General features: G+C 45.8%; 1 protein-coding gene across 1 annotated transcript in view; it reads right to left on the bottom strand.

Annotated features, from left to right (window-relative positions):
• Positions 1 to 1024: 1024 nt before the first annotated feature.
• Positions 1025 to 22645, bottom strand: part of crb1 (crumbs cell polarity complex component 1) — a 61446-nt gene continuing 39825 nt past the window's right edge. The window contains 7 exon segments of the mRNA XM_014123546.2: positions 1025 to 2642; positions 13979 to 14105; positions 14505 to 14627; positions 15136 to 15183; positions 16394 to 16896; positions 16899 to 17311; positions 17712 to 17877. Of these exon segments, the coding sequence (XP_013979021.1) occupies positions 2424 to 2642; positions 13979 to 14105; positions 14505 to 14627; positions 15136 to 15183; positions 16394 to 16896; positions 16899 to 17311; positions 17712 to 17877 (1599 nt within the window). The 3' untranslated portion in view covers positions 1025 to 2423.

Genomic DNA, 22645 nt, shown 5'->3' with positions numbered 1-22645 from the left:
AATAAATTACCACACAAATCATCAAAGTACATATACACAACAGGATCTGTCTTCATACAGTATATACACAATCAATGGAAAATAATAGAAAGCTGTATAGATTCAACAAGTAATGTAACAATATATACAAGCAACGTCTTTTGAAACTTGGTCCAGGATTCAATTCGATTGCGCTTTGTCGGCTATGCGCCATTTAAAGGTAATTTCCGATTGAGCCGAACATATGCAGCATTTACCAAGAATGCAGTCTCAGCGAACGGGCCAACATTGTCTTAAAAGGTGCATAGCGGACAAAGCGAGCTCGGATTGAATCCCAGCCTTTGATTGCTTTTGTGTGTTCTCAGTGGTGTAAAGAACTTAAATAAAAATACTTTAAAGTACTACTTAAATAGTTTTTGGGGGGAGTATCTGTACTTTATTTTTGACAACTTATACTTGTACTTCACTATATTCCTAAAGAAAATGATGTACTTTTTACTCCCTGAAACCCAAGAGTACTTAGCTAGATAGCTTAGCAGGACAGGAAAATGGTCAAATTCGCACACTTATCAAGAGAACATCCCTGGTCATCCCTACTACCTCTGATCTGGAGGACTCACTAAACAGAGAACATCCCTGGTCACCCCTACTTCCTCTGATCTGTAGGACTCACTAAACAGAGAACATCCCTGGTCATCCCTAGTGCCTCTGATCTGGAGGACTCACTAAACAGAGAACATCCCTGGTCATCCCTACTGCCTCTGATCTGGAGGACTCACTAAACAGAGAACATCCCTGGTCATCCCTACTGCCTCTGATCTGGTGGACTCACTAAACAGAGAACATCCCTGGTCATCCCTACTGCCTCTGATCTGGAGGACTCACTAAACAGAGAACATCCCTGGTCATCCCTACTGCCTCTGATCTGGTAGACTCACTAAACAGAGAACATCCCTGGTCATCCCTACTGCTTCTGATCCAGTGGACTCACTAAACAGAGAACATCTCTGGTCATCCCTACTGCCTCTGATCTGGAGGACTCACTAAACAGAGAACATCCCTGGTCATCCCTACTGCCTCTGATCTGGAGGACTTACTAAACAGAGAACATCCCTGGTCATCCCCTCTTTTCAGACCACTGTGTTCTTATATGTTTAAGTAAAGCAGAATACTTCTATATCTAGTGGCAAGACTGGAAGCCTTCTTTGTCTATCTATTCATATCCTCATCTAGTGCAGAGTGGTCCTTTGGATCTCCCATTTCACTACAACATTCAAGTTTTTTGATGACCAAATTAAAGGTGCATTATTTGTATTTGCGGCTGAGGCAAAATTACGGGTTGCAAGCAGTTCAGAAGAAACAATAGAAATCCCAAGTGAAGTGTTCCTTGATAAGATCCAACCTGGACTCAGGGATAAACGTAACATAGTAAATCCCGAATTCTCCAATTAGTACGATTATGTTACGTTTCGTATGGTATGTATTGATTTATGGATGTCCATCATACATTTCGTACAATATGTTACGATTTTGAGAACGCATGATATGTTACGAATTCCAATTAGTTGTGGCTAACGTTAGCTAAGTGGCTAAATGCTAACATTAGCGAGGTTAGTTAGGCTACGGGATAGGAGTTAAGGTTAGGAGTTAGGTTAATGGGTTAGGGGAAGGGTTAGCTAACATGCTAAGCAGTTGCAAAGTAGCTAAAAAAGTAGTAAGTAGTGGCTAAAATTATAAATCTGCCCGTCATGATTCAAACACACAACATTTGGGTTGCTAGACATTGGCGTTATACATCCACCCAGACCAACCACCGTACTTTCGTTTTTGCCTTATGTCTTATGTAACCATACAAAATGTAACACATCATACTCATTTGAGAATTCTGGATTTACCTTTACTATGTTACATCTAGTCTATGAGACCAGGCTTTAAGATCAGGTCAGGAAGGACCTCTGTATCTCAGTTGGTGAAGCATGGTGCTTGCAACACCAGGATAGTGGGTTCGGTTCCTGGGACCACACATACGTAAAACGTGGATAAAAGTCGCTGCTAAATGGCATATAGTATTATATTACCCCAGCGATGATATTGGGATAAAGTCTCCTCTATGAGTCTCTCCATCGTGTTGAGTAGTGGGTTTGGAACTGGGCCCAGGACAGTCAGTGTGGCTGGATCACTCGATAAAGGGCTCAAGGGCCAAGTGTTCGGTTTGAGATTCAGCCTGTGTTGGGACAGTGGTGAGTGCTGCGTGGTGGTTTTAGAACTGGGCCCAGGCCAGTATAGTGTGCCTCAATATCTCTCCATGGAACAGTGTTGGGTCGGTGGTGAGTGGTGGGTTTGGAACTGGGCCCAGGCCAGTGAGTGTGTCTCAGTATGTCTCCATGGAACAGTGTTGGGACAGTGGTGAGTGCTGAGTGGTGGGTTTGGAACTGGGCCATGTTTTATATGAGTCTCTCCACGGGCGGCGGCTGGGCTATGTTCCACATCTCTACGCGGGATCCCTCCTTCTCCTGTCGGCTGGGGCTGTAGTTACCGTGGGTGGCCCTACGATTCAGAGCCACCACCAGGCCCACAGAGGTACTGACCAGGGCCAGTAGCAGCACCACTGACACCAGACTGACCGACAGCAACAGGTCAGCGGTCAGCCCTTCAGAGGTCAACTGGAGGGGGAGAAGGGGTGAGGAAGAGGAGGACAGAAGGGGAGAATGGCGGAGGTCAGGGGTGGAGGAAGAGGAGGAGGGGGAGGACAGGGGTGGAGGTGGGAGGATAGGGGTGGAGGTAGCAGGAAGAGGAGAAGGGGGAGGACAGCGGTGGAGGTGGGAGGAAGAGGAGAAAGGGGGAGGACAGTGTTGGTGGGAGGAAGAGGAGAAAGGGGGAGGACAGGGGTAGAGGTGGGAGGAAGAGGAGGACAGGGGTAGAGGTGGGAGGAAGAGGAGGAGGAGGAAGACAGGGGTAGAGGTGGGAGGAAGAGGAGGACAGGGGTAGAGGTGGGAGGAAGAGGAGGACAGGGGTAGAGGTGGGAGGAAGAGGAGGAGGAGGAAGACAGGGGTAGAGGTGGGAGGAAGAGGAGGACAGGGGTAGAGGTGGGAGGAAGAGGAGGACAGGGGTAGAGGTGGGAGGAATAGGAGGAGGAGGAGGAGGACAGGGGTAGAGGTGGAAGGAAGAGGAGGAGGGGAGACGGGGGTTAGTACAAGTACACTACAAACTGGGAAGCAGGCAACAATACATAGGTGCTAAAGTACATTGGCAGCATCATTAACAAACTGGTCAGACCAGAGGGAAGAAAAACACAAACTCTGTCTTTAATCTCTCTCTCCATTTCACACACACGCACACACACACACACACTCTCTCTTCTGGATATGTTACACAAGGTGCTCCGGTTCCAAGCACTGTGAAGCGTCATGGTGGATCTGTCCCCTAGCCAGGAGGCAGTAGAGTTGGGATCAGACGAGGATCAGGGATAGGACGAGGGTGGACAGGACCAGGCTGCACAGGAGACTGGAGTCTCTGAGGTGTGAACCCCCCCTCTATCTGCCGCCGCTCACGGCTAACACCAGCACCGGTAACAGGATTATCGTCATGCCAACACACTGCTGCCCTGTGTGAGCCACTTGGAGCCCGCTCTATCTGAGGAGAATCACACACACGCAGGGTCGCGTCAATTCAGCTCAGACACCGAGAAACACGTACACCGTGCCAACACAATCCAAACACACATCACAGACAACTGTTGCCAGGGCTGCTCAAACAACACACAATGACCGATTAAGGAAGTAAAATCATCACTGTTTTTGACACAGTGATTCACAGCACATTGGATGTTATATATCTGATGACTTTGACTAAGTTAAGTACTGTGTGTTCCATCTTATTAAGCCACTGCTGTCAGAATGCACTTACATGTGTCATATTGGAGCCAAGCTGAGGTGCTACTGGAAGATTTAACCCGTTAAACCAAGTTAACTGTCACTTCACACAGGAAAAAGAGTGAGCAACATGCCCTTGTGATGTCACAGCAAAACACTCCTTAAAAGAGTCATAGCACCAGGAAACACTGAAATAAAGCTACACGAATGCCTTGTTTAAATGACTATTGATTGTTTGTCTGACAGAAGAGAAGGGTTGACTGTCAGAGTACCCAGAGAACTCCACAGCCACCACGGCTCTTCATCAGTCACAGCCAGACAGGTCCAGAGGACTCTCTAACCAGTCTACACTCTTAGCGGTTTCTATAGCAGAGCAAGGCCACACACACACTGTCTGTCCCTACTACAGCTACACAGTGTACATCTCAGAACCTAGGTGTCTGAGAGGGAGATGTATCCTGTGATGTCTGTGTGTGTGTGTGTTCTGCTGAGTTCTGTGTGTGTGTGTGTGTGTGACTGTATCTCGATGAACGATCGTATCTGCCAGATAAGCTACCCAATGTGCATTTCTGTGAAACAGTCCTAACCTGCTGGAACGCCACCAGATCTATGAAACAGTCCCAACCTGCTGGAACGCCACCAGATCTATGAAACAGTCCCAACCTGCTGGAACGCCACCAGATCTATGAAACAGTCCCAACCTGCTGGAACGCCACCAGATCTATGAAACAGTCCCAACCTGCTGGAACGCCACCAGATCTATGAAACAGTCCCAACCTGCTGGAACGCCACCAGATCTATGAAACAGTCCCAAGCTGCGGGAACGCCACCAGATCTGTGAAATAGTCCCAACCTGCTGGAACGCCACCAGATCTATGAAACAGTCCCAACCTGCTGGAACGCCACCAGATCTGTGAAATAGTCCCAACCTGCTGGAACGCCACCAGATCTGTGAAACAGTCCCAACCTGCGGGAACGCCACCAGATCTGTGAAATAGTCCCAACCTGCTGGAACGCCACCAGATCTGTGAAACAGTCCCAACCTGCTGGAACGCCACCAGATCTATGAAACAGTCCCAACCTGCTGGAACGCCACCAGATCTATGAAACAGTCCCAAGCTGCTGGAACGCCACCAGATCTGTGAAACAGTCCCAACCTGCTGGAACGCCACCAGATCTGTGAAACAGTCCCAACCTGCTGGAACGCCACCAGATCTATGAAACAGTGCCAACCTGCTGGAACGCCACCAGATCTATGAAACAGCTAAATGACGTAAATGTAAATGTAAATGTATTGCACACTTCGATATTTCACTTAACAGTTACGGAGGTTTGTCAAAATGTAATCTGTGTTCAAATTCTTTGCAGGTTTGTGTAATCTGATGGAAATATGTGTCTCTAATATGGTCATACATTTGACAGGAGGACAGGAAGTGCAGCTCAGTTTCCACCTCATTTTGTGGGCAGTGTGCACATAACCTGTCTTCTCTTGAGAACTAGGTCTGCCTGCGGTGGCCTCTTTCAATAGCAAGGCTATGCTCATTGAGTCTATCCTTATTAAAGGCTTTTCTTAGTTTTGGGTCACTCACAGTGGTCAGGTATTCTGCCATTGTGTACTTTCTGTTTAGGGCAAGATAGCATTACAATTTGCTTTGTGTTTTGGTTGATTCTTTCCAATGTGTCAAGTAGTTCTCCTTTAGTTTTCTCATCATTTGGTTGGTTGGTTGGTTGGTTGGTTGGTTGGTTGGGTCTAATTGTGTTGCTGTCCTGGGGCTCTGTGGGGTCTGTTTGTATTTGTGACCAGAGCCCCAGAACCACTTCTCTTTTCTGGATGTTGATAACCCGTGGGTATAGTCCTAATTCTGCTCTGCATGGATTATTTAAGGGTTTGCATTGCACTCTGATATTTTTGGTCTCAGTTGGGTTTTTGTCCCATTTTGTGAATTATTGGTTGGTGAGGGACCCCAGACCTCACAACCATAGAGGGCAATGGGTTCTCTAACTGATTCAAGTATTTTTTGCCTAATTGGTATGTCAAATTTTATGTTCCTTTAGATGGCATAGAAGGCCCTTCTTGTCTTGTCTCAGCCTTGTGGAAGTTACCTGTGGTGCTGATGTTTAGGCCGAGGTAGGTATAATTCTTTGATGCACTAGGCCAACAGTGTCTAGATAGAATTTATGTTTGTTTTGAATTACTGAGATTCTCTGTCAGGGCCCAGGTCTGGCAGAATCTGTGCAGAATATCTAGGTGCTGCTGTAGTTCCTCCTTGGTTGGTGACAGAAGAACCAGATCATCTGCAAAAAGTAGACATTTTAATTTAGATTATTGTAGGGTGAGGTCGGGTTTTGCAGACTGTTCTAGTGCCCTTGCCAATTAATTTATATAAATGCTGAAGAGGGTTGGGCTCAAGCTGAATCCCTGTCTCCCCCCAGGGAAGAAATCTGTGTATTTATTGACCACACACTTATTATCGTTTGTCAATTAGAGTGTGCAGGGTGTGTACAGTGCCTTAGGAAAGTATTCAGACCCCTTTGACTTTTTCCACATTTTGTTACATTACATTACGGTATTTTCCCCCTCTGTATAATGTGGATGAATGACGATTTGCCTGTTGGTTTTTCCTCCCTGTACTCGCTTTCATTCAGCAAAGAGCGATTCAATGTTTCAGAAACTCTTTTTTATGTCATGATCATCACGTGCCAGACACAGAGCAGCGAATAGCAGGGAAATGTCTTCAACTGAAACAGGTCTTCCTCATTTAACCCAACCCCTCTGAATCAGAGAGGAGTGGGGGGGCTGCCTTAATCAACATCCATGTCTTCGGCACCCAGGGAACAGTGGATTAACTGCCTTGCTCAGGGGCAGAATGATAGATTTTTACCTTGTCAGCTCGGGGATTCAATCCAGCAACCTTTCAGTTACTATCCCAACAGTCTAACCACTAGGCTACCTGCCGTTCACGTTTGTCTGTACCCTAATATTCTGTAGACTTTATAGACTAGGGGCTATCACTCTTTTCCGCTGCGTCCTCCTCCTCTTCCACAACAAGTAGCCTATTTTACCCCTTGATATGCAGTGGCTTATTTTCATAAAGAGAATATAGCATTTTGTCACAACATGATATTGACACATTTGGTTTGATGAAAGGGAACCCATGACAGTCATTTAAGAGAATACAATCTAAATGTGTAAAATTTGCGTCTGTTGTTTAGGAACTAAACTCTTCAAATATCATTTTGGATCCGGTCGGTATTTCACATTTTTTCTACACAGATCCGAGGCCCGTGGCCACTGAGCAGGATCCGACCGGGGATCCGTGGGTTAACTACAAAATGTGGGATCCCGGATCTCGTGCAATAGGATTCCGAAAGATCCGTGAAGACCTCTACTTTGAAATAGGCTTCACAGAACAGTTAGTAACACAGTCAAATTCAAACACTTTCCACTTTTAAAAGTTCCCAATCAGAATTCAACAATAGATGTTAATCAGATAGGATAGGGTGACAGGACAAAATATGATAAAAGGGGAAGAAACACGCTAACACACTAGTCTTTCTCTTCTTTCTCCCATCTTCATCAGACCTTCACCCTCTACAACACCCTCTATTTCTCTCTCATGCTCTCTCTCTCTCTCTGTTCTCTCTCTCTCATTCTCCCTCTCATGCTCTCTCTCTTTCTCATTCTCTCTGAAGAGAGACACATCAGTAAAGCCTCTGAGGAGAAGATTCACTATTTCTCTCTACTTTATCTCTACACACACACACACACACACACACACACACACACACACACACACACACACACACACACACACACACACACACACACACACGCGCTGGCATATTGACGTGCGCATTCATACACACACGGATAGGAAAGGTTTGTGTGTGTACAGTATGTGTGAGTTTATCAAGAGGTCACTTCTCTCTGTGTATCCTGTTAAGAGAGATTAGGTCACTATGTTTGGATGTCACGCAGCAGTGCCACACAGCTCACCAGATGACTGGTAAACCCGCCCAGCACTGACCAGTGACATAACTGCTTGATGTTGGATAAATGAAGACAGGAAGTGAAAGGAGGACAAACAACAGATTGAGGGTGAAAAGACAGGAAATGTTTATTTGAAAACAGACAGAGAGATGGACATAAAGATGGACAGACAGAGAGACGGACATAGAGACATACTTGTTTAAAGAAGACATGAAAGGACAGAGAGATGGACATAGAGACAGACGGACGGACGGACGGACAGACAGAGAGATGGACATAGAGACAAACAGACAGATCTGACGGATGACAGACAGACAGATCTGACGGATGACAGAACAGACAGACAGACAGACAGAGAGAGAGAGAGAGCTGGACATAGAGACAAACAGACAGATCTGACGGATGACAGACAGATCTGACGGATGACAGACATACAGACAGAGAGATGGACATAGAGACAGACAGACAGACAAAGAGACAAACATATTTTTAGGTCTAGACAACAACAGGGAATGTGTGACAGAGTTTAAAATGGTTAAAAATGAATAAACGTTAGGTGTGATTCGTTGCCTTCAAGGGCCTAGGGCCATCTCTCTAGCTACATCTCATACAGTATCAGGACAGTACCATCATCCTCAAGGAATACAAAGTATAAATGAACACGAGGCTGACCAGATATTGTAAATGAGATTAATCTCAGAAAACACTCTATACTTTTCCAAAAGTGCAAAAGTTTTTCAATAAGAAATAACATTCCTTTCGGGAAATTGTGCTTATACACTGACTAGCCTGTGCAATTGCAAAACCAGTGTCTTCTTTTCCATTTGTTCCATTTGTAAAATACCCTTTATTACAGTTTCTGTCTAGCCTAGTCTAATGTAGATTATAAACCGGGTGGTTCGAGCCCTGAATGCTGATAGGCTGAAAGCCGTGGAATATCAGACTGTTTACCATGGGTATGACAAAAAAAACATATTTTTACAGTTTTAATTACGTAGGTAACCAGTTTATAACAGCAATAAGGCACCTCAGGGGTTTGTGGTATATGGTGAATATACCACGGTTAAGGGCTGTATCCAGGCACTCTGCGTTGTGTCGTGCATAAAGAACAGCCCTTATCCGTGGTATATTGGTCATATAACACACCTCCTCGGGCCTTATTGCTTAAATATAATGCTACCTGAGCTGTGTTAGTTTTGCGCCATCGCCCAAAGGATATTCATATTGCCATATCCAACAAAGAGCATATTCAAAAATCACACAACTTTATTCAAAAACATGCTGCCTATAGAAAATGTGTTGTTTTTAAGGCACAATAACAGCTCTGTGCTCTTTTCAGAAAAATAAGATAAATCCATTTAAATGTAGCTCACCTCAACAATATATAACAGAATTAAACCAATAACTAAGTTGTACTTTCACACACATTACCGTTCAAAAGTTTGTGGTCACTTATAAATGTCCTTGTTTTTGAAAGAAAAGCACAATTTTTGGTCCATTAAAAATAACATCAAATTGATCAGAAATACAGTGTAGACATTGTTAATGTTGTAAATGACTGTTGTAGCTGGAAACGGCAGAATTTTTTTATGGAATATCTACATTGTTCGAAATGGCGCCAGAAGAAATGGCAGCAGTTTGAAATGGCAGCAGTTTTACGGCGCCCAACCAATTGTGCTATTATGTGTTTTTCCAAGTTATTTGTAACTTATTTTGTACATAATGTTTCTGCCACCGTATCTTATGGCAAAAAAGAGCTTCTGGACATCAGGACAGCAATCACTCACCTCGGATTAGACAAAGATTTTCTCTTCAACAAGCAGGGCGCACAGGACATACTCCGAACACCTGACAAGGCCAACATCCCAGTTATTGGCAAGAGGAAGAGACACAGGTACAGAGGACACAGAGCGGGGTGCCTCGTAAGGATCCGCCGAAGGCGAGTGGGAAAGCTGCCGTTACTGTAAATATTACTCGCCAACGTGCAATCATTGGACAATAAATTAGACGAGGTACGATCATGAATATCCTACTAACGGGACATCAAAAACTGTAACATCTTATGTTTCACGGAATCGTGGCTGAATGATGACATGGATATTCAGCTAGCGGGATATAAGCTGCACCGGCAAGATAGAACAGCACACAGTAAGACAGTAAGACGAGGGGGGGCGGTCTGTGCATATTTGTAAACAACAGCTGGTGCACGAAATCTAAGGAAATCTCTAGATTTTGCTCGCCTGAAGTAGAGTATCTTATAATAAACTGCAGACCACACTATTTACCAAGAGAGTTTTCATCTATACTTTTCATGGCTGTTTGTATACCACCACAGACGGATGCTGGCACTAAGACCGCACTCAGTCAGCTGTATAAGGAAATAAGCAAACAGGAAACCGCTCACCCAGAGGCGGCACGCCTAGTGGCCAGAGACTTTAATGCAGGGAAATTTAAATCAGCTCTACCTAATTTCTATCAACATGTTAAATGTGCAACCAGAGGGAAAACAATTCTAGATCACCTGTACTCCACACACAGAGACGCGTACAAAGCTCTCCCTCGCCATCCATTTGGTAAATCTGACCACAATTCTATCCTCCTGATTCCTGCTTACAAGCACAAATTAAAGCAGGAAGCACCAGTGACTCGGTCTATAAAAAAGTGGTCAGATGAAGCAGATGCTAAACTACAGGACTGTTTTGCTATCACAGACTGAAACATGTTCCGGGATTCTTCCGATGGCATTGAGGAGTACACCACATCAGTCACTGGCTTTATCAATAAGTGCATCGAGGACGTCGTCCCCACAGTGACTGTATGTGCATACCCCAACCAGAAGCCATGGATTACAGGCAACATTCGCACTGAGCTAAAGGGTAGAGCTGCCGCGTTCAAGGTGTGGGACTCTAACCTGGAAGCTTATAAGAAATCCTGCTATGCCCTCCGATGACCCATCAAACAGGCAAAGCGTCAATACAGGGCTAAGATTGAATTGTACTACACCGGCTTCGATGCTCGTCTTATGTGGCATGGCTTGCAAACTATTACAGACTACAAAGGGAAGCACAGCCGCGAGCTGCCCAGTGGCACGAGCCTAATAGACGAGCTAAATCACTTCTATGCTCGTTTCGAGGCAAGCAACACTGAGGCATGCATGAGAGCACCAGCTGTTCCGGACGACTGTGTGATCATGCTCTCTGTAGGTCAACATTCACAAGGCCAGACGGATTACCAGGACATGTGCTCCGGGCATGTGCTGACCAACTGGCAGGTGTCTTCACTGACATTTTCAACATGTCTCTGATTGAGTCTGTAATACCAACATGTTTCAAGCAAACCACCATAGTCCCTGTGCCCAAGAACACTAAGGCAACCTGCCTAAATGACTACAGACCTATAGCACTCACGTCCATAGCCATGAAGTGCTTTGAAAGGCTGGTAATGGCTCACATCAACACCATTATCCCAGAAACCCTAGACCCACTCCAATTTGCATACCGCCCAAACAGATCCACAGATGATGCAATCTCTATTGCACTCCACACTGCCCTTTCCCACCTGGACAAAAGGAACACCTATGTGAGAATGCTATTCGTTGACTACAGCTCAGCGTTCAACACCATAGTACCCTCAAAGCTCATCACTAAGCTAAGGATCCTGGGACTAAACACCTCCCTCTGCAAATGGATCCTGGACTTCCTGATGGGCCGCCCCCCCAGGTGGTGAGGGTAGGTAGCAACACATCTGCCACACTGATCCTCAACACTGGAGCCCCTCAGGAGTGCGTGCTCAGTCCCCTCCTGTACTCCCTGTTCACCCACGACTGCGTGGCCAGGCACAACTCCAACACCATCATTAAGTTTGCAGACGACACAACAGTGGTAGGCCTGATCACCGAAAACGACAAGACAGCCTTTAGGGAGGAGGTCAGAGACCTGGCTGGGTGGTGCCAGAATAACAACCTTAACATAACCAAGACTAAGGAGATGACTGTGGACTACAGGAAAAGGAGGACCGAGCATGCCCCCATTCTCATCTACGGGGCTGTAGTGGAGCAGGTTGAGAGTTTCGAGTTCCTTGGTGTCCACATCACCAACAAACTAGTATGATCCAAACACACCAAGACAGTCATGAAGAGGGCACGACAAAGCCTATTCCCCCTCAGGAAACTAAAAAGATTTGGCATGGGTCCTGAGATCCTCAAAAGGTTCTACAGCTGCAACATCGAGAGCATCCTGACTGGTTGCATCATTGCCTGTTACGGCAACTGCTCGGCCTCCGACCGCAAGGCACTACAGAGGGTAGTGCGTACGGCCCAGTACATCACTGGGGCTAAGCTGCCTGCCATCCAGGACCTCTACACCAGGCGGTGTCAGAGGAAGGCCCTAAAAATTGTCAAAGACCCCAGCCACCCCAGTCATAGACTGTTCTCTCTACTACCGCATGGCAAGCGGTACTGGAGTGCCAAGCTAAGGACCAAAAGGCTTGTCAACAGTTTTTACCCCCAAGCCATAAGACTCTGGGATGCTGGCCTTCTAGGCAGAGCTGCAAAGAAAAAGCCATATCTCAGACTGGCCGATATAAAGAAAAGATTAAGATGTGCAAAAGAACACAGACACTGGACAGAGAACACAGACACTGGACAGAAGAAGATTCTGGACAGAGTGTTATGGACAGACTAATCTAAGTTTGAGGTGTTCGGATCACAAAGAAGAACATTAGTGAGACTCAGAAAAAATGAAAAGATTCTGGAGGAGTGTTTGACGCCATCTGTCAAGCATGGTGGAGGCAATGTGATGGTCTGGGGGGGCTTTGGTGGTGATTAAGATGGGCAAAAGAACACAGACACTGGACAGAGGAACTCTGCCTAGAAGGCCAGCATCCCGAAGTCACCTCTTCACTGTTGACATTGAGACTGGTGTTTCGCGGGTACTATTTAATGAAGCTGCCAGTTGAGGACTTGTGAGGTGTCTGTTTCTCAAACTAGACACTCTAATGTACTTGTCCTCTTGCTCAGTTGTGCACCGGGGCCTCTCACTCCTCTTTCTATTCTGGTTAGAGCCAGTTTGCGATGTTCTGTGAAGGAAGTAGCACACAGTGTTGAACGAGATCTTCAGTTTCTTGGCAATTTCTCGCATGGAATGGCCTTCATTTCTCAGAACAAGAATAGACTGACGAGTTCCAGAAGAAAGGTCTTTGTTTCTGCCGAAGTTGAGCCTGTAATCGAACCCACAAATGCTGATGCTCCAGATACTCAACTAGTCTAAATAGGCCACTTTGATTGCTTCTTTAATCAGCACAACAGTTTTCAGCTGTGCTAACATAATTGCAAAAGGGTTTTCTAATGATCAATTACTTTTAAAATGATAAACTTGGATTAGCTAACACAACGTGCCATTGCAACACAGGAGTGATGGTTGCTGATAATTGGCCTCTGTACGCCAATGTCGATATTCCATAGAAAATCTGCCGTTTCCAGCTACAATAGTCATTTACAACATTAACAATGTCTACACTGTATTTCTGATCAATTTGATGTTATTTTAATGGACAAAATAAGGTGCTTTTCTTTCAAAAACAAGGACATTTATAAGTGACCACAAACTTTTGAACAGTCAGAGACCTTCAGTCTGGTCCACATCTCCAATTTCTCATTGGCGAAGTTTAGGATCAACCCCTATTGTTTCATTAAAGACTCCTGTCTAAGGCTAAATCAAGTACGTAGTGGTCAGCTGTCACAGCCAGATTTAACCCCTTAACACCCGGTTAAGAGAACCCTCTCTGGGAACCCTGTTGGTACTGTAAAACAGACACAGATATAACAGTACTCACACACTGTTTTTCATTGGACAGGCATTTAACAATGAAACACCCACCACCATAAGTCTCAAGCTTCCACCACAAGCTACACACACACACACACACACACACACACACACACACACACACACACACACACACACACACACACACACACACACACACACACACACACACACACACACACTCTCTCTCAGTCTTCCTGCCCTCCCCAGTCGATCTCAGGGTCGTCATCGAGTCGCAGGATAAGGTAGGAGAGTAGTTGGAAGAGGTTCTGCCAGAGCAGAACGGCCACGTAAAAGTAAATGTCGCTTACGTCGATCTGGCAATTGTCCCCGGCGAAACTCATGTCACACACACAGTGGTACTTGTTGATGAGGTTTCGGCAGTAGCCCCCGTTCAGACAGGGGTTGGACTTGCACTCATCCACCTCCTGCTCACAGCTACACAGTACAGACACAGAGACAGAGGCCGAGAGAGGGTCAGAAAAACAGACAACATCATGTGTTCTATGTGTAATGTATGTGTTCTGTGTGTATGTTTTACAAAGTTCACCTATATTCTGGGTATATTTTCTTACTTTATCTCTCCCCTCCCATCTACCCCTTCCCTCTTTCTCCCTCTGTTTCCTTCTCTTTTCTCTTTCTCCCTCTGTCTTTTACCGCTGCCCTGTGAAGCCAGGTAGGCAGTCACAGGACAGCTCTCTCGTGCAGTTCCCTACCCCTTCCCTCTTTCTCCCTCTGTCTCTTACCGGTGCCCTGTGAAGCCGGGTAGACAGTCACAGGACAGCTCTCTCTCGTGCAGTTCCCTACCCCTTCCCTCTTTCTCCCTCTGTCTCTTACCGGTGCCCTGTGAAGCCGGGTAGACAGTCACAGGACAGCTCTCTCTCGGTGCAGTTCCCTGCGTTGAAGCAGGTGTAGTTTCTGGTTTCATCTCCACAGACAGACACTGGCAGCTTGGGCCGACTGAGCAGAAACACAAACACATACAGGACAACCCATCAGACAGGACAACCCATCAGACAGGCACACTTCTCTAGAGAGAGTGTGTGTGTGTGTGTGTGTGTGTGTGTGTGTGTGTGTGTGTGTGTGTGTGTGTGTGTGTGTGTGTGTGTGTGTGTGTGTGTGTGTGTGTGTGTGTGTGTGTGTGTGTGTGCGCGCGCGGTTGGGAGGCAATGTGACAATGTGGGGCTGGGGTTATTGGGTACTTGTGTAAGGGGGTTTATTTGAGAACTAGGGGGAGTGGGAGGTACTGTCTGTCTCCCCACTGGGAGACTACGGGGTTTAGGTGATAGACCCCCTACTGCTCCTAAACTACAGGACATTTAACCATAACTGTGGGAATTTAACACATCGTGGACTCAGTCCTGCTCTATGGGACTTACAACATCCCATATGTAGGCTGGTTGATATGGCATTTCTTGAAATAGGTAGGGAGGAGTGAGAGGACTAGCAAATAATAAAAATAACTTACACATTCCTGTTGACTACTATGTACCATGGAATTTCCTCAACATGATCACTGGAGGGAGAGAGATAGAGGAGAGAGAGAGAGAGAGAGAGAGAGAGAGAGATACACAGAAGAAAAGTTTGATTTAGGATGTAAACTCTTTAATTATAGCTTAGTGAGGGAGGCTGCTTCAAAAACGTCCTTGTGAAGGAGCGATGTGAGATAGAGAGAGTGTTGAGAGTGCGTGTGAGAGAGAGTGTGTGTTTACAAGATAAATGAATGGAGGAATTCCCTCGATGATGCTCCGAAACTAACAAAAGAGGAGAGGCAGTAGCACTGAACCACCAGGGAACTGATTACGCAGTACACTTCAGCGACACACTAGAGCCATAGCCATATGACGTTTAGTACAACAGACTTGCAACAAGTAAAACACGCAGTTCATGCACGGTTTCAGTGCCTTATACACATCTGAATTTAGAAGATCTCCTTTTGCCTTAGTGTGTTGCAAAACTAAAAGGGAGTCCTGCTGGTGTATTGTCCTGTATATCTCTAAAAGGGAGTCCCGCTGGTGTCCTGTCCTGTATATCACTAAAATGGAGTCCCCCTGGTGTCCTGTCCTGTATATCACTAAAAGGGAGTCCCGCTGGTTTCCTGTCCTGTATATCACTAAAAGGGAGTCCCGCTGGTGTCCTGTATATCACTAAAAGGGAGTCCCGCTGGTGTACTGTCCTGTATATCACTAAAAGGGAGTCCCGCTGGTGTCCTGTCCTGTATATCACTAAAAGGGAGTCCCGCTGGTGTCCTGTCCTGTATATCACTAAAAGGGAGTCCCGCTGGTGTCCTGTCCTGTATACCACTAAAAGGGAGTCCCGCTGGTGTCCTGTCCTGTATACCACTAAAAGGGAGTCCCGCTGGTGTCCTGTCCTGTATATCATGTTGGTGAAGTTGCATGGAGATGCGTTGATTAAACTTTTATCTCATTGAAATGTACAAGTTGCAGAATCCGTTTTCAAAACATGAAACATTGTTTCATGATGTTATTGTTTCAACTGCCAGTTATTAAAGTCTATTTGTAGTCTTCATACTTAATATTTTTCAAAATTGTGTTTAAACTCAAAGGGACTTAAAAAAAACTTGACAGACAAAAATAACATAAAAGCAATAGCAATTTGGTGACAATGTTTCAGAATGAGGTGACGGTTTCCTGGTGCGTGTATTCCTTTGTATAAAAATAAATATTACATTTCAATCCATTCCTGACCCCACCCATGTGACTCACTTGCAGTAAGGTCCGGTGTAGTTCTCAGCACACAGACAGGCATACTTGTTCACTCCATGTAGACACGTCCCTCCATGAGCACATAGATGGTTCTCACACACATCCACCTCCTCCTCACAGTTCATACCAGTGTAGCCAAACTCACAGGAACACTTGTATGCCAGCCCCTGAACGCTACAGTTGCCATGGATACAGGGGTTGGAGGCGCAGGTGTCTGTGTTGAGCTCACAACGGCGTCCGGCCCAGCCCTCGTCACAGCTACAGTTGAACAGGTTCCAGAGGTCCTGGCAGCTGCCTCTGTTCACACATGGGCTGGGCTGGCACACCGGGCCTCCACTGCACCCGCCCCTCGGCGGGCTGGGGGATGTCCGCAGGAACTGCTCCTCCTGAGTCCGGGGAAGGTTGACCTCTGAAGGGCTATAGTAAGGCAGGGCGATGCCCCCCACCTCCACGGTGCCCAGGCACCCCACTAGGCTCCAGCCAGCCTCGGGCCCCAGCCCCCCCCCAGAAGGATGTCCACCTCCTCCCTGAGGAAGTCCAGGTTGCCCCCTTCGCTGCTGGAGGTCCCTGCCTCCTCCGCCTCCTCATCCAGCACCATGGTCCAGCGGGATGCCTCTGCCCAGGGGGTGACCATGAAGAGGTGGACGCTGTGCCACTCGCCGTCGCTGACCCTCCTCCGGCTGCTGAGGGACACTGTGGAGGAGCCCTCCCCCACCCCGCTCTGGAGCTCAAGGAAGAGAAGGCCATCCTGCACAGACACCGTCACAAACTCCGGCCCACTCTCAGCGTGTAAGATGGCGGCGTGGCGTTTACGGGTGCGTATGCTGAGGGAGATGCTGGGCAGGCTGCGTTGGATACGGCCGTTACCGCGATAAGACAGCACACTGCTGTCATCAAGGAAAGTGGCGTTGGAAAAGCCTGTGAAGGAGAAGAAGGGATAACTATGTAAATATGTGAACATTTAAAAAAAGGTTTTAATCCTCAACCATGTCATGGAATACGGACCACGGAATACAAGTAGTAGTGAAGCAATAAATAAAGATATGAACAAGTAAACAGAAAATCAGCCACAGCAGGATGGATATGATGAAGGTACGTGTGCTGGGTATACACAACAACACTGTATAGTGTGCTTGTGAATGACGGTGTTGTTTCTGTCCTTATTCCAGGACAGCTAATCACAGGGGTGACAGGGCAGACGGACAGCCATGTAAATCATCACTAATCCAACCACAGGCTAATCTGGCCTAATCCCATTCCCAGCTCACGGACGGACGGACGGACTGACGGGCGACAGATTTAGAGCAGAATGACTTACATTCGTATCCCTGGCTGAGGATGTGACACTCTGCCCGTGCGGGGCAGGGTGACAGCTCACACCACTTGACCTCCTCACAGCGTCGCCCTGCAGTGTTGGGGGGGCAGGTGCAAGTGAAGTCGTCCCACATGGAGTAGCACATCCCTCCGTTCTGACACGGGTTCCTCTGGAGAGGGAGAACAATACTCTTGATTATTATTTTATTAGAACTAAAGCATAGAGGGACAGGCTATCTTGTATTATTCATAAATGCCCATGTCTGATTGGGTAAGAGAGCATAGTGTCAGCTGTACTAATACAGCTAGTAGTTTACTGGACGCTTAGCATCGACAAGGCATGCATAGAGAAAGCATCTCTGGTGTGCCATTATACACGATTCATACACTGAATTTACGAAACATTCTTCCATGACATAGACTGACCAGGTGAATCCAAGTGAAAGCTATGATCCCTTATTGATGTCACTTGTTAAATCCACTTCAATCAGTGTAAAGAAGCATTTTTAAGCCTTGAGACAATTGAGAAATGGTTTGTGTATGTGCGCCATTCAGAGGATGAATGGGCAACACAAAAAATGTTAGTGCCATTGAACGGGGTATGGTAGTAGGTGCCAGGTACACTGGTTTGTGTCAAGAACCAAGAACTGGAGGTGCAACTCAATATGAGGAAGGTGTTCCTAATGTTTTGTGTACTCAGTGTAGTATCATATGAAGGGATTTGGGATGGAGATAGAGAGGGAGATGGAGGACATTAAGTTAATGGCCTATGTTCTGAAATGAAGTCAAATAATCTAGCCCTGACACTGACCCTAACTCTGAGTCTAATCCTAACTGACTCTAACCCTAGCTCTGACTCTAACTCTGACTCTAACCCTAGCTCTGACTCTAACCCTGAGTTTAACCCTAACTCTAACTGACTCTAACCCAAACGCTCAGTCTAACCCTAACTCTGAGTCTAACTGACTCTAACCCTAACTCTGACACCAATCCTAACTGACTCTAACCCTAACTCTGAGTCTAACTGACTCCAACCCTAACTCTAACCCTAACCCTAACTCTGAGTCTAACTGACTCTAACCCTGACCCTAACCCTAACTCTGACTATAACTCTGACACTAACCCTAACTCTGACTCTAACCCTAACTCTGACTCTAACCCTAACTGACTCTAACCCTAACTGACTCTAACCCCAACTCTGAGTCTAACTGATTCTAACTGACTCTAGCCCTAACTCTGACTCTAACCCTAACTCTGAGTCTAACTGAGTCTAACCCTAACTCTAACACTAACCCTAACTGACTCTAACCCTAACTCTGAGTCTAACCCTAACGCTGAGTCTAACCCTAACGCTGAGTCTAACCCTAACGCTGGGTCTAACGCTAACTCTGACCCTAACTCTGACTCTAACCCTAATTCTGACTCTAACTGAGTCTAACCCTAACTCTGAGTCTAACGCTAACTCTAACCCTAACTCTAACCCTAACTCTGAGTAACTGACTTCAACGCTGACTCTAACCCTGATTCTAACCCTAACTCTGACACTAACCCTAACTGACTCTAACCCTAACTCTGAGTCTAACTGACTCCAACCCTAACTCTGACTCTAACCCTAGCTCTGACACTAACCATAACTGACTCTAACCCTGACTCTAACCCTAACTATAACCCTGACTCTAACCATAACTCTGAGTCTAACTGACTCAAACCATAATTCTGAGTTTAACTGACTCTAACCCTGACTCTAACCCTTACAGACTCTAACCTAACGCTGAGTTTAACCCTAACGTTGAGTCTAACTGACTCTAACCCTAACTGACTATAAGCCTAACCCTGACTCTAACCCTAACTCTGTCTTTCTGAGTCTAACCCTAACTCTGAATCTAACGCTAAATCTGACACTAACCCTAAATGACTCTAACCCTAACTCTGAGTCTAACCCTAACTGAGTCTAACTGACTAACCCTAACTCTGACACTAACCATAACTGACTCTAACCCTAACTCTGAGTCTAACCCTAACTCTGAGTCTAACGCTAACTGTGAGTCTAACTGACTCTAACCCTGACTCTAATCCTAACTCTGACTCTAACCCTAACTCTGACACTAACCCTAACTCTGACACTAACCCTAACTCTGACACTAACCCTAACTCTGAGTCTAACTGACTCTAACCCTAACTCTGACTCTAACCCTAACTCTAACCCTAACTGACTCTAACCATAACTCTGACTCTAACCCTAACTCTGACACTAACCCTAACGGACTCTAACCCTAACTCTGAGGCTTTCAGAGTCTAACCCTAACTCTGACTCTAATGCTAACTCTGAGTCTAACCCTAACTCTGAGCCTAGCTGACTTTAGCCATAACTAAGACTCTAACCCTAACTCTGACTCTAACCCTAACTGAGTCTAACCCTAACTTTGACTCTAACCCTAACTCTGAGTCTAACTCTAACCCTAATTCTGACTCTAAACCTAACTCTGACTCTAAACCTAACTGACTCTAACCTAAACTCTGACTCTAACCCTAACTCTAACCCTAACTCTGACTCTAACCCTAACTGACTCTAACCCTAATTCTGAGTTTAACACTCACTCTGAGTCTAACTGATTCTAACTGACTCTAGCCCTAACTCTGACTCTAACCCTAACTCTGAGTCTAACTGAGTCTAACCCTAACTCTAACTCTGAGTCTAACCCTAATGCTGAGTGTACCGCTAACTCTGAGTCTAATGCTAATTCTGACTCTAACCCTAACTTACCCTAACTTACTCCTTAACTCTGACTCTAACCCTAACTATAACCCTGACTCTAATCATAACTCTGAATCTAACTGACTCGAACCATAATACTGACTCTAACCCTGACTCTAACCATGACTCTAACCCTAACAGACTCTAACCCTAATGCTGAGTTTAACCCTAACTCTGAGTCTAACTGACTCCAACCCTAACACTGACTCTAACCCTAACTGACTCTAACCCTAACTGACTATAACCCTAACTCTGACCTTAACCCTAACTCTGCCTCTAACCCTAACTCTGCCTCTAACCCTAACTCTGACTCTAACCCTAACTCTGACTCTAACCTTAACTCTGACTCTGTCTTTCTGTCTCTGACTCTGACTCTAACCCTAACTATGAGTCTAACCCTAACTCTCAGTCTAACGCTAACTCTGACTCTAACCCAAACTCTGAGTCTAACCCTAACTGAGTCTAACTGACTCTAACCCTAACTCTGACACTAACCATAACTGACTCTAACCATAACTCTGAGTCTAACTGACTCTAACCCTAACTCTAACCCTAACTGACTCTAACCATAACTCTGACTCTAACCCTAACTCTGACTCTAACCCTAACTCTGAGGCTTTCAGAGTCTAACCCTAACTCTGAGTCTAACGCTAACTCTTGACTCTAACCCTAACTGTGACTCTAAACCTAACTGACTCTAACCCTAACTCTAACGCTAACTCTGACTCTAACCCTAACTCTGACTCTAACCCTAACTCTGACTCTAACCCTAACCCTGACTCTAACCCTAACTCTGAGAATAATTGACTCTAACCCTGACTCTAACCCTAACTAACTGATTCTAACCCTAACTCTGAGTCTAACGCTAACTCTGAGTCTAACCCTGATTCTAACCCTAACTCTGACACTAAACCTAACTGACTCCAACCCTAACTGACTCTAACCCTAACTATAACCCTGACTCTAACCATAACTCTGAGTCTAACTGACTCAAACCATAATTCTGAGTTTAACTGACTCTAACCCTGACTCAAACCCTAACTCTAACCCTGACTCTAACCCTAACATACTCCAACCCTAACGCTGAGTTTAACCCTAACTCTGACTCTAACCCTAACTTTTACTCTAACCCTAACTGACTCTAACCCTAATTCTGAGTTTAACACTAACTCTGAGTCTAACTGATTCTAACTGACTCTAGCCCTAACTCTGACTCTAACCCTAACTCTGAGTCTAACTGAGTCTAACCCTAACTCTAACCCTAACTCTGAGTCTAACCCTAATGCTGAGTGTACCGCTAACTCTGAATCTAATGCTAATTCTGACTCTAATCCTAACTCTGACTCTAACCATAACTTACCCTAACTTACTCCTTAACTCTGACTCTAACCCTAACTATAACCCTGACTCTAATCATAACTCTGAATCTAACTGAGTCGAACCATAACCCTAACCCTAACTCTGACTCTAACCCTAACTATAACCCTGACTCTAACCATAACTCTGAGTCTAACTGACTCAAACCATAATTCTGAGTTTAACTGACTCTAACCCTGACTCAAATCCTAACTCTAACATACACTAACCCTAACGCTGAGTTTAACCCTAACTCTGAGTCTAACGCTAACTCCAACCCAAATCTAAACAGTTGTCAGTATTCTTCTAGGTCCTTATTCTCTACCAGTCCTCTTTGTTTCTTTAATCACCCTCTCTACTTGACATTAAGTACATCACATCACTTCTGTTTAACACCCTTACCCTTGAACACCATTTAATTTGATTGTGTGGGATTGGTGACGTTCATCCTTTTCTAAGGCAATGAGGACGAGTGAGATAATGAAGGCTGAGAAGGGATGGGCAGGGGCCAGACTGGGGCCAGACTGGTAGAGCATGGTTGGGATAGGCAAGGGTGGCACAGGGCAGTGTGCAGAGCAGGGAAAGACAGGGCAGGACTGGGTATGGCATGGGAAAAGGACAGGGTACGACATATGGAAAAGACAGGGGACAGAGTAGGACAGATTAAACACAGGGGACAGAGTAGGACAAATGAGGACAGGGTTCAGAGTAGGACAAATGAAGGACAGGGTTCAGAGTTGGACAGTTGATGACAGGGGACAGAGTAGGCCAGCTGATAGACAGGGGACAGAGTAGGACAGGTAAAGACAGGAGACAGAGCAGGACAG

Source organism: Salmo salar, chromosome ssa10, assembly GCF_905237065.1.
Source record: "Salmo salar chromosome ssa10, Ssal_v3.1, whole genome shotgun sequence".
In the NCBI taxonomy this organism is placed as follows: domain Eukaryota; kingdom Metazoa; phylum Chordata; class Actinopteri; order Salmoniformes; family Salmonidae; genus Salmo; species Salmo salar.
The sequence above is the reverse complement of the archived record's forward strand: the minus strand, read 5'-3'. Positions and strand labels throughout refer to the sequence as shown.